Raw genomic sequence first — 11,899 nt, forward strand, 5'->3', positions numbered from 1 at the left:
TTTGCCAAATTATTTTTTGGTTAGGGTCAAATTATTTTTTTATTTTCATCATTTAAATTTCTAAATCGGCCAATATTTACCAGCCTTACAGTAAAAATGGTGATATTCGTCTTTTTTTTTGTATAATTATTATTTATTTGCATATGTACGTAGAATATATTATAAATGTGAATTGAGTATAAAATATACGTTTTTAAACGTGTATTTTTTGATTTGTACAAAATATATTTTATCTTATATTAAATGATAATCTCATCTTAACGTCTACTCTTCTTTCTGCTAGGCGCTTCATCAAAATCGTGGCTTCTTTTTGCTTTACGCTCATCGGCTACAATAATATATACGTTAAAATAAAGAATATTCTATGTTATAAGCATTATTTACCTCTTCGAGCATTTTCTTCTAACTCATCCCAATCTAAATAAGATATATATATATATATATTTTTTAAAAAAAAAACCCCAAATACTTATATTTAATTATACTATCAAATCTTTAAATTTACCTTCACCAGAATCTGATAATTCTTCTTCTTCCTCTGATTCTTCAGAAGCTTCAGAATAGGCTTCACTTTCATCATCTTCAGAAGAGCTTTCTTCAAAATCATCTTCACTTAATTCAAATTCACTACCAGATTCGGATCCCGCATCTGATCCTTCTTCATCACTTCCTGTACCAAGGAAATTCCAACCTCCATTACGATAAAATTCTCCAGGATCATCGTTCACAGTCTTCATGATCATACTCCAATTCAAATTGACTGGTCCTTCAGTAAAGGCAACTTCAACAGAATCGAGCCAATCCTTTACATTATCTAATTGTGACATCGGAATTGTATTAATGTGTACAGGAGTTCGATTATAATCTTTAAATATAAACACCATATCAAAGTTCTTTAATCCAAATTGAACACGTTCAAGATGTGCTAACTCAACTTCATTTAAAGAAATGACAAGGAAAGGTGGATCAGATAAGTGCACTAAGCAATCTGTGGTAGGCTGTAATAAAACGTTGGATCGATTAGGTACACCTTGGAAGCCAAGTTCCCTAAAGGGAATATCTAATTCAACACGTCCATCACTTGCTTCTGCAATCTTTTCTGCAAATGATTTGAATTCTTTATTCAGATTTGCACGACGACGGCGTTCTTCTTGTTCAGATTCTAATTCATCGTCATCGCCATGAAGATATCTACGTCTCTTATTACCCGTCTCGTCAAATTGAATATCAGATGCCTCACGATAAAATTGAATATCTTTCGTCTTCTTTTTACCAATCAAGATAGGATTCTTGAAATGAATGTGAATCAAGACTAAGAGTTCATTATCACAAGGTTGGAAAAAGAGGTGTTTAATGTTACTAAACAAGATATTAAAGGAGGAATCAGAACGAATGGATTGGTAACGAATACCGTTTTGATGTATCTCAAGTTCACCGGGGAGACGTCTGGATTCATTTTGAGGACGTACCATGACATCAGGTAAACGAAGGGGACGACGGCCCTTCACCATAATAAGATTATCTTGTTCAACTACATCAGCCATTTCACGACGTTCAGCTTCCTTCTTGGTCGCCTCCTTCTTCATTTCTGTAATACCTCTAAAGATTTCATTCATACGATACGTATCAGCACTTCGGAAGGTTAACGCACGAACAAAGGTAGCATTTGCATCCTCAAAGGGCATACCCTCTCTTTTACCACCTGCCTGACCAGGACTTAAGAAATTTAAACGGAGCATCACATAATCACCTTCATCACTCTTACTAGCATTCTTAAGTGTAGAGATGTGGAAAGGAACAGCCATACCATAAATAGGTAAAATGATAGAATCATGCTTCTTATCAATTACAATCTTCAGATCTCGAACTTCACGAGGTAATTTGGCATCTGAACGATAACTTTCAAATTTACGGAACATAGGTTTCTCTTCACCGTCACCTGTACCTGATGATTCAGAAAATCTTGCAAGACCTTCTGCCAATTTCTGAGCAAATAATTGCTTTTGATGTTCTCGACGTTTTTGTTCACGTGATTCTTCGTCTTGGTCCTCATTTCTAAGTTTGCTACGAAGGATAGCTGATTTTGCAACTGATTCTCGTTTAACAGCAGCAGCAGGTCCTGATGCAACAGGATCTGCCTTATTCTTAGCATCTCCTGTCTCCTTCTTATTCCCGTCTTCCTCCTCATCAAAGAAATAAGAAATCTTATTGAGCTTCTTACTGCAGTCAGAGGTCAAGATGATAGCTGAATCCTGTGTGACACGTACAGTATCAACCAACATGAGAGCATAGGTCTGACCACGAGCATCAGTTGCCTTGGGATTTTCGAGATCAGAGAAACCAACTTGAACATTAAGAATCATACCATTTTTCAATTCACGCGTATTTTTACCATTCAACACATAGTTTGCCTCACGAAACTCGATACCCATACCAAAACCAACATTCTTAATAAAATTCTTTTCAAGATCAGGACGCTTTGATTTAATTAAAGCAATTGCCTTTTGATAGATATCACGAATCTTGACGCCATCATGAATACTACTCAACACACGATCCTGCACCTCTAATAAAAACTCATAATTCTTTTCTTGCGTCTTGCTAGGATCGATCAAAAATGTACGACTAATGTTGGAACAGTAATATTTATAACGAATACCTAAGCTACAGATAATGGCACCTGGATAAAGTTTATCTGAATTTGATGTTGCTGATGATCTTAAATCAAATTTCCCGCCACTTTGAACAATAGGTGAATAGCACCAATCAATTTCGTCTTGATTTTCAACCTAAGGTAAAAAAAAAGCAACCATATTAATAACTAATACATATAATAGATATAGATATACAATTATCTATTGCTTACCTCTGGTGGAATACGAATACGCTTTGTCAATTTAGGATCTTCTAAAGCATTTTCTGTTAATTCACTTAATTTTTCATTTGTTATAGGTTTTTCTTCATCAATGTAAGTAGACATTTCTGGAGTAAAAAAATATTGCATCATATTTGAACTAATTTTTGCCGCAGTTCTGACATTTCTCTATTCAATGACATTGTTTAATATAAATTAATGTAACTTAGAGTTTACTTACAATTTCTTCTTCATCCTTTTCAGCTAAACAAGCAGAAATAGCAATTGAAACATCCACTTCTTCATATTCTTTATTATATTGAGTACATGCCTTTTGCCATTCATCAATATTCTTGCCCTTAAATTTATCTTTTACAAAAACACCGACTCGTTTCTATTAATAAAAAAATTAATCATCTGAAAATAGATAGTTTTTAGTGTTGTTATTTACATTGTTTAATTGTTTAATAATGGCTTCATATAAAGGAACATTTTCGTCAAGATTTTTTCCTCTACGAATGATATCAATTGGAACCTGTTTATCACCTTGTTTAAGTGTTTCAATAATATCAGCCTTTTTGTGACTACAAAGGAAAGTAATTTTATCAGGTGTAATGACCATTAAAAATTGATAAATGGGCATTCCTAATAACCAAGTCTAGCAAAAAAAAAACAAATGAATAAAAAAAAAAGTTAGATACAAACTGGAAAGATCAAGTTAATCAATCAAAAATAATTACTTGAATTGTAAGGGATTTAAGATATGGATTCTCATAATCGTCATCACCAACAATAACAGCAACAGCATCCACATTTTGGAATAATTCTGCATCATTCTAAAAAAAAAAAAAAAAAAAGCGTAACCAAAATAAGTTAAAAAGACAAGGACACATGTCAAACTTAATAAATGAAATTCTACCTTCCATTTGTTTATTAGATAACGGGCTCTTCTATGAAAACGTTTATAATCTAATTGTAAAGACATTATTTATAAAAAAAAAAAATATACAAAAAATCAAAAAAAAAAAAAAAAAAAAAGAGAAAGTTAAGAAATCAAATTGTTAATGGTAAGCGCGAACATTTAGACTCAAAAATTTTTTTTTATTTTATTTTCTTTTATTTTATTTTTAATTTTTGTTCGCGACGTGGTGCTTATAAAAAAAGTCCTAAAATAAGAATAATTTTATGCTAGAATAGTTAAAGAATAATACTTAGTAGCTATTTTCTATGTATTTTTTTCTACATAAAAAAACGAGTAAAATAATACTAGCTTTAACAACAACTTATGACATATAAAGAAAGAAAGAAAGTGTATATCAAGTATTATCGATATTTGATGGTTTAAAGTGGAGGAAGGAGTCAAGATAGATATACGCATTTTATTTACATTATACAGTGTATACCCATTCTTTTACAAACAATATCTAACGTATTTGGTTCTTGAGTATCAATATAAATCGAAGGCTTAACACATTTATCCTTGTATTCATTAGTAATCTTTTGTATATCTTCTATTTTGTATTTCTTCAAATTGGATGTTAATAATATTGACCATCGATTTTCTATTATTGTGTCTTGTATTAAAAGGGAGGGTTAGCAGACTATAAATAGTATATACATATTTATGTATTTACCAGTATTGATTGGCTTTATCACTTCTAATGCATTTAGAAAATGTATGATTTCTTCAAGGGAAATAATCCCATTATTTAATAAAGTGGATGTATATTTTTGTAATAAAGGCTGTGATTCTGGTGATTTTTCTAATTGATAAGTGGCAGTAGTTGTATATCTAATAAAATGGTGAATCATTTTTAATATTTTACATAATACAATCCTTGAATCTTGATGAAGTAATAATACTGCATGTACTGGCTTTTCACTTATATTATTATACTCTAAAAAATATATATATATGCATATATAAGTAATAGGGTCAATACATACGTATATCTTTACTTACTTGAATTTTTCGGTCTTTTATAGTTAAATAACATATTCCATTCTTTTAGGATCCATTTCAAATAATCTAAGGTCCAAGTAGATAACGATGCGAGTGTCCATAAACTATTTGCATAAAATTCTAGCTGAACATGATCATCATCAATTGACTTCTTTTCCAATATGTTCATAATATCTGAATAGCTTAGAGTACAATTATTTAAAAAGGTCTCCAGGATAATTGGTAACTGAACAGCCCTTGAAAGATTAATACTCTGAACTTCTCTCTCTGGTAATCGTTTATAAACCGCCATTGCAATAGAATATGCCTTTTCCAAGTGTGCAAGGCTCCAGTTTTCAAGAGGTTGATTTGATTCTAAATTACCATTAAGATTCATACAATTGTAATAATAAGCTTCGTACATATTTAATACATCGTTTAAAATTTCTTCTGGTTTATCTATCAAAGCAAAAAAATAAAAATTTGCATCCAACTAGACTTAATTTTTTTTTTTTTTTATTTAATACCTGCATAGCCTTCTTGCTTACTTAAATAAATAATTACAGATATCAAGTCAAGATAATCCACATTATTTAATAAGCATAGCTTTAATTTACAGCTAACTTCACTCACTATACAGCCATTCCGATATATATACATATATATAAAGCAAGTTAGTTCTAACTATATAGCAGTATGTTTCTGTATTTTACCATCTATTACTGTGTCATCTACAATTCTAGAAACACCAAGATTTCCGGATGAAAATGTATAGACTATATGAGTTTCGTTGGGTGATAGACTCAAATCTACAATAGGATCTACATAGCCATCACTCATCTTATGAGAATCAACTACTTTCCAATATGAGTTGGGATCATCTATACTGTTCGTTAATGATGAAGTCTCTTTCTCTATATAAATACTTCCATCAGAGAGTCCAACAATCATCTTGGATGTATTTGATGATTGAAGTGCTGCTATATATCGTCCTTCAATTCTTGTCCCTGACTTGTACAATAAACATTCTCGTTCACTCGTAATATTCCCAAATGTATTATTCGAAATTACTTGCTTTGTTTTTTTCAATTGCCAAGTTGAAATAAACGATTGATATTTATCTCCTTTCTCTATTATAAAATAAATAAAAAGGCAATAAGGTTAATCTTTCGTTTTACCTCCTAATCCAATGACAAGTTCAACTGGTAAAGTATTCTTTTTGAAGACAAGCTGAGTAATATGGTTATCCTTAAGTAGGTTATGATGGGGCTGTAATTTTAGTGTTGTTGTTGGTCTACATTCTATAGCTCCCTTTTCATTTGATCTCTTTGGAAACTTTATTTTAATTTTATGAAGTGATATTGATTTTGGTTGAATTGAAGCATTATGTATAGCAAGAATAATCAACCCATCCCTGTCCAAGGTAATGTCTGCATGTGAGATTCTTTCCCAGTCATCCAGTCCAGCAAGAGACATGCCGAAACATCCAGCATCGGCTCGACTAATTTCACGTCTTCCAATATTTGGTATTGGTGTTGAAAAACTAGAAAACAAGGAACCATTTCTTTGATAATGAACTGTGATTTCACCATGCACTGTAACTGTAATGAATCCGAGTTGTCCATAAGGATTACGAGGCCCAAAGATAGGATCACGGCTTAATGTGTTTTTAGACTGTGCTGAATACTATATGAATGGTTAGAAGTGTAAGCTCACATAAAGGTTGATTAACATGTATATGTTTTACCTGACGTTCAGAATTTAACCAAAGGAATGCTGCCAAAGGTTGTTTAATGTCTACTTTATAAATTAATTCCCAATCATGGATTGAACTCTACAAATACAGAAATGAATACCATTAAAAGTTAGCAATTATATATATTTATATATATATAGGACGGGAGTAGAGCATAAAACTGTATACATTACTTTAATCTGCCATAGAGCTAAATGACCGCTTTCATCTGCAGACGCGAGAACATTTCCTTTTTGATTCCATTTTAGATGAGTGATTGTATGTTGTTTGTGATAATCTTCCAATAGTTTGACATGCACTTTACGAATAGATCCATTCAAACTAAAGATATCACCATCAATAACGTTAAATTCAGTCGGGTTGGGTGGAATAGGTGCACAGGTCAAGATACTCTGTGGAGAAATAGAGATTGAGGTAGGTGCTTGTTTATATATTAAAGCTGAAAAATGTAGACTAATAGGATATCGAGATGCTTTATCTGATAAAGCAGTCTTTTGAGAAATTTTTCTTCGTTTTACTAGGGAAGAAGTTGTATCCACCATAGTAAAATTTTAATAATAAAGAAAAATAAAATAAAATGAAAACCCATTTTAATAAATTATGAGGAAAAAAAAATAAAAATAAAAAAAAAAAAAAAAAAAGGCAGAACCCGAAAACTTATTTAAAACTCAATCTACTGCAATTGTACTGGTTCAAAACTTACAAATACGATTATAAAGTAGTTATTAGTGTATGTTTGTTTTAAAATGGAATGTATGATACTTATACAGCATTAACTAATAGTAAGGTCAAATAGTTAAAGTCATAATAGGTAAAAGTAACACTATCATAGTAATAATGAAATCAACTAGCATTTAAAGTATACAAGCGTATTTAATAAAACCATATAGAAAGAAGAGAAATAAAAAGAGGGTAGCAGTAGAATTGAGCTACTGTATATGATAATATCTATATAGAATATTGCCATCAAACTATTACTGCTGCATAAGTATCTATCTTTACCATATAGGATGCTCGTTTTCTTTTTTTTTTTTTATTAACAAAACTATTTCAAACAAAACATCATTAAAAATGATATATTAATTTTATTTACTGAGTATATGTAGATGTATATGTATACGTATATGTGTATGTATATCTATATCTATATCTATATCTATATCTATATCTATATCTATATCTATATCTATATGTATATGTATACGTATGTATATATACTATATTATATGTGTATATAGATAGATAGATATGTAAATTATATTTATAATGCCAATATAATAGTCTAGTAACAAAATAAATGGTTTCAGCTTGTCATCAGTATTTATATTCAAGGGCTTCGATTTAGGAAGTTTCATTTTTTTTTCTCATCTTTATCTTCCTTTTCCTCGGCCGTTTCTTTTTGTTCTTGACATGAATCTTCCTTTTGTAATGTAGTTAACTTTTGTTCAAGTTCTTCAGCTAGTTGTTCGACTTCAGGATCCTTCTTTTGATCTACAATAACCTCTTCTTCTGTAGCTTTTGTTTTTTCTTCTTTTTCTTCTTCTTCAGCTTTCCAAACTGCCTTTAATTTCTCGTTACCCTTTGTATATAGACGCTCTAATTCCTTTTCCCAACCTAATAATTCAGCAAGCTTTTTTACACCGTCATCACAACTACCCAAATAAGCAACATCACGATTTAATCCATTTTTCCATTCAAAGTCAAAACCACTTGTTCTTGATTTACTATGAACACCAGCTAGTTCTTTATTAATTAAAAGTCTAGGCACATGTTCAGGAACTTCCTCAATAAGTGAAGCAAATGGTTGAACTTGTAAACTTGTACCAAGAATAATTAATAAGTCAGCTCTCTCAAAATCCTATTTTTATCAGATTAATAAGCTGCTCTTAAATATGGATGCGATCATAAAATACCTGAAGATGATGAAAGAATCGTTTAGGCAAATTTTCACCAAAAAAGGTGATGTCAGGTTTAACTAATTGATCACAATCTATGCATCGAGGTACTTGTCCCTTTAAAGCTGCTTTCTTCACCATTTCAGGATCTGCTCTCCTTTTACATTCAACACAAGAAGCAGTTGCAAAACTACCATGTGCTTCAATAATATACGTTGGATCTAAGCCTGTCATACGTTCGAGTGTATCGATATTTTGTGTAAAATTTCTTAAAAGAATTCCTTTCTCTTGTAAAAGTCGTATAAAATAGTGAGTTTTTGTTGGAAGAAATCTACCAGGATAAAGTTCTTTAGCTAATGCATAAAAAGGCTCCGGTCTTTCCTATATATAAAACAATTTAAATTATAAATGTATATTAGCTTCTAGAGAACGTTGTTTCTTTTCTTTTTTTCTTTTTCTTTTTCTTTTCTTTTCTTTTTTTTACAAGGAAATATTCAATATCAAAAACAGCTTCAGCATAAGGAAGATTAAATTTCTGAAGATTGTGATATAAGCCAGTGCCCTTGCTACGAAAGTCAGGAATACCAGCAGCAGTAGAGATGCCAGCGCCAGACATTACAATGATGTTTTTAACTTGAATTGAAATAAAATTATGTCAATGTCATTTACTATTTATTTACATGCAAAAATAGAATTTAAATTTACCATCGTTATCTTTAATGTATTGAGCAACTGCCTCCAGAGAGGCCTTTTCTAATATACCTCTCTTTGAACGAGTTCTAGGCATAAAAAAAAATCAAAAGAAATGTTTTCTCGAAAATTTTTATTAGTCACTGTTTATTCCTTTTTTTTTTTTTTTTTTTTTTTTTGTCAAGCAGCTGGGCTTATTACTCTTGCCTTTTTTTTTTTTTTTTTTTTTTTTTCTTGGTTAGTAAATAATGCGAGTAATCGAGAAAACTTTGGTTAAAGTTAGAATGGACTATACTTTTTTTCTCTATTGTAGAGTCGTTTTAAAAGAAACAGACCTTAACTATGAAAGTCTTTGAATAGAAAAGAAAAGTTATGTTGAAAAGAAACCATTGTAAGAGATACAATATACATTGTTCTGTATATATAAAAATCATATTAACAGCCTCAAAAAATGAATTAAATCAGGAATACTCAGGAAACTCTATTTCCATGACATAATTCTATAGTCAAATTTAAAGAACAGTGCATTTTAAGTTCGCTGGATAGAGTAAATTTAGGCAGAGCTTTTCCTTCTTAAAAGAAAGAAAAAAAAAGAAGCTTTTTGTTTGAATATGACGTACAAAATAGGAAGAAGAGTGAAATAGATAGTAGCATAGATTATGGCTATATTATTATGTACTTTCCATTTATATATATTAATCATATTGTAAGCTCAATAGTAATATTAATATATTATTTTTGTTACTATTAATCTAAAGTACATCACAATAGACTTCTGTTGCATACGGAAGAAAATTCTGTTGAACTTCATTATTCTGTTGTTGTACAGAATTAGAATTTCTCTACTAGTATTCTATTATAATTTCAAGTATACAATGCGAGTAGTCCAGGGAGCGTAGTGTCTTTTCTTTTTTCCTGCTACACAGACGTGATATAGTTTGTTTAGCTTGTAAGGAATAATACAATAAATATAAAAAAAAGAATGCAAAAATAAGCAAATTTGATTCAAGTTAGTTTAATCGTTTATGGACAAAATATAATAACTTGTTTTAATTCATAATAAGTCTTATTTATTTTGTTAGTTTTGGTTCTTTTTGTATTGAATTTACGACAAGTATTTAACCCCTTGATCGAAAAAAAAAAGGAGATTCTTATTTTGTTTAATTTCTATTAGAAAGTTTCTATTCACTTGAGCAGTATTCTAAAAGGAGGAAGTTTTATACATCTTGTATGCAATCAAGTGCAACGTAATATTTATTTATTTATTTATTTATTCTTTTAAAGACAACAGATTGAATTTAAAAATGAGATGCCGACGCTTCTTTTTTTTTAACATTTACGTGTAATTGACTTTTTTTTTCTTCTTTCTTTCTTTCTTTTTATTCTATTTAATTGCATTTTAATGGCGCCACCAGCATCATCTACTTCATTACAAGATCGTATTCTTGCACTTGTTAAGGTATATATATATAGGACACTCGAAACTATCTTTTAAAAAAAATTCAAGTATAAACTTATTTTATTGAGTTAGACCCTTCAATTTGTTTGGTTTTCGGGTCATGTATTGACTATTCTCGGTTCATTCTTATATGCATTAACTCTTATTTTGTTTCGTGCAAACCGATACTACTATAAAATGGCTTATTTTGGAGCATTGTTATCATATGGTGTAGTCATTTATAAATCTCATGGTGTAAGTCTTATTTGTCAATTTATGACCTCATAATACACTAATTATTATTATTGCATATGTGTATTAATTTTTTTATTTATTTATTAGAAGCCTCGCCCAAACGCTGAATATGCCCGTAAATTGGTTATGGATGAAAATGCCCAATATTTATTACTTGCATTCTTTTGGTTCTTTACTAATCCAATTGCTGGTAAAAGAAAAGAAAAAGATATTTTTTTTTAACACTGTAATAATCTTTACTCTTTCTTCTTCTTTTTTTTTCTCTCTCTTTACAGTTACTTTAATCCCATTTGTTACTTTCTCGGTTTTCCATGCTCTTGGATATGTTCGTACTAATATTATTCCTAATATCTTCCCTCGACCTACCACAACAGATGCTTCTGCTCCTGCAACATGGCAAGCTAAGACTCAACAAACAATTAAATCTTGGACTGATAAATACTATACAGTTGCAATGCGTTTTGTTGCTCAATCTGAAGTCACAATGATTGCACTTCGTTTAGTTTTGGGTTTATTACGGTAAGTAAAAATAATTTAGGAGAGGAAGAAGATACAAATGTATATATGTATATATATATATGTGTGTGTGTGTGTGATTGAAAGATATCTTTTAGAGAGAGTGAGAGTGAGAGTGAGTGAGTGAGAGATGCTAATGCTATTCCTACTAGTTTCAACTTCTTGCCTTTTATTTTGTATGCCCAATTCCTTCGCTTCCGTTATCATTTATCAACTTATACACGTCAAACATTTACTGAACTTCGCATCAAGTTTGATAAATTACTTTTACCCCCTTCAGCAGATCCTCGTATCCCCGCTTTTGTACCAAATGCTTATAATGTCATTAAGGGCTTAATTATTAAGTTTGGTTACTCTATTGTTCAAGCTCAGCCTGCCGCTCCTGCTCAATAGATAAAAAGAAAAAAAAATATATTTATATAACCATTAACATGCACGCAAATGTTATAAAGATATATTATTAAAAAAATTTTTTTTCTTTTCTTTTCTTTTTTTTTTTTTTTTCTTCTTTTGAATGATAAATAAAGTACTACAAATTAGAATAATGGAGCTA

At 30.4% G+C, this 11,899-nt stretch overlaps 4 protein-coding genes across 4 annotated transcripts; 1 reads left to right on the forward strand and 3 right to left on the reverse strand.

Moving 5' to 3' along the window:
* Positions 1–70: 70 nt before the first annotated feature.
* Positions 71–3,882, reverse strand: BX663DRAFT_151886 (FACT complex subunit-domain-containing protein). The gene is made up of 8 exons (XM_051521610.1): positions 3,774–3,882; positions 3,595–3,690; positions 3,306–3,512; positions 3,096–3,248; positions 2,867–3,043; positions 506–2,789; positions 385–417; positions 71–328 (listed from the first exon to the last, which is right to left on the reverse strand). The coding sequence occupies exons 1-8, from the start codon at positions 3,837–3,839 to the stop codon at positions 258–260; spliced, it is 3,087 nt and encodes a 1,028-aa protein (XP_051380618.1). The 5' UTR covers positions 3,840–3,882; the 3' UTR covers positions 71–257.
* A 197-nt stretch (positions 3,883–4,079) lies between these two features.
* BX663DRAFT_458336 (uncharacterized protein) lies at positions 4,080–7,126 on the reverse strand. The gene is made up of 8 exons (XM_051523899.1): positions 6,726–7,126; positions 6,544–6,630; positions 5,975–6,482; positions 5,510–5,926; positions 5,324–5,428; positions 4,818–5,255; positions 4,489–4,752; positions 4,080–4,428 (listed from the first exon to the last, which is right to left on the reverse strand). Exons 1-8 carry the CDS (start codon positions 7,092–7,094, stop codon positions 4,238–4,240), a joined length of 2,379 nt encoding a protein of 792 aa, XP_051380619.1. The 5' UTR covers positions 7,095–7,126; the 3' UTR covers positions 4,080–4,237.
* Positions 7,127–7,685: 559 nt separating this feature from the next.
* On the reverse strand, positions 7,686–9,225 carry BX663DRAFT_517091 (DHS-like NAD/FAD-binding domain-containing protein). The gene is made up of 4 exons (XM_051528679.1): positions 9,153–9,225; positions 8,932–9,080; positions 8,466–8,828; positions 7,686–8,410 (listed from the first exon to the last, which is right to left on the reverse strand). Exons 2-4 carry the CDS (start codon positions 9,061–9,063, stop codon positions 7,904–7,906), a joined length of 1,002 nt encoding a protein of 333 aa, XP_051380620.1. The 5' UTR covers positions 9,064–9,080; positions 9,153–9,225; the 3' UTR covers positions 7,686–7,903.
* Positions 9,226–10,519: 1,294 nt separating this feature from the next.
* On the forward strand, positions 10,520–11,829 carry BX663DRAFT_517094 (uncharacterized protein). The gene is made up of 5 exons (XM_051528680.1): positions 10,520–10,596; positions 10,669–10,830; positions 10,918–11,020; positions 11,106–11,349; positions 11,499–11,829. Exons 1-5 carry the CDS (start codon positions 10,540–10,542, stop codon positions 11,737–11,739), a joined length of 807 nt encoding a protein of 268 aa, XP_051380621.1. The 5' UTR covers positions 10,520–10,539; the 3' UTR covers positions 11,740–11,829.
* The last annotated feature ends 70 nt before the right edge of the window (positions 11,830–11,899 follow it).

This window comes from Cokeromyces recurvatus (assembly GCF_025118155.1).
Source record: "Cokeromyces recurvatus strain NRRL 2243 chromosome Unknown BX663scaffold_22, whole genome shotgun sequence".
NCBI lineage: Eukaryota > Fungi > Mucoromycota > Mucoromycetes > Mucorales > Mucoraceae > Cokeromyces > Cokeromyces recurvatus.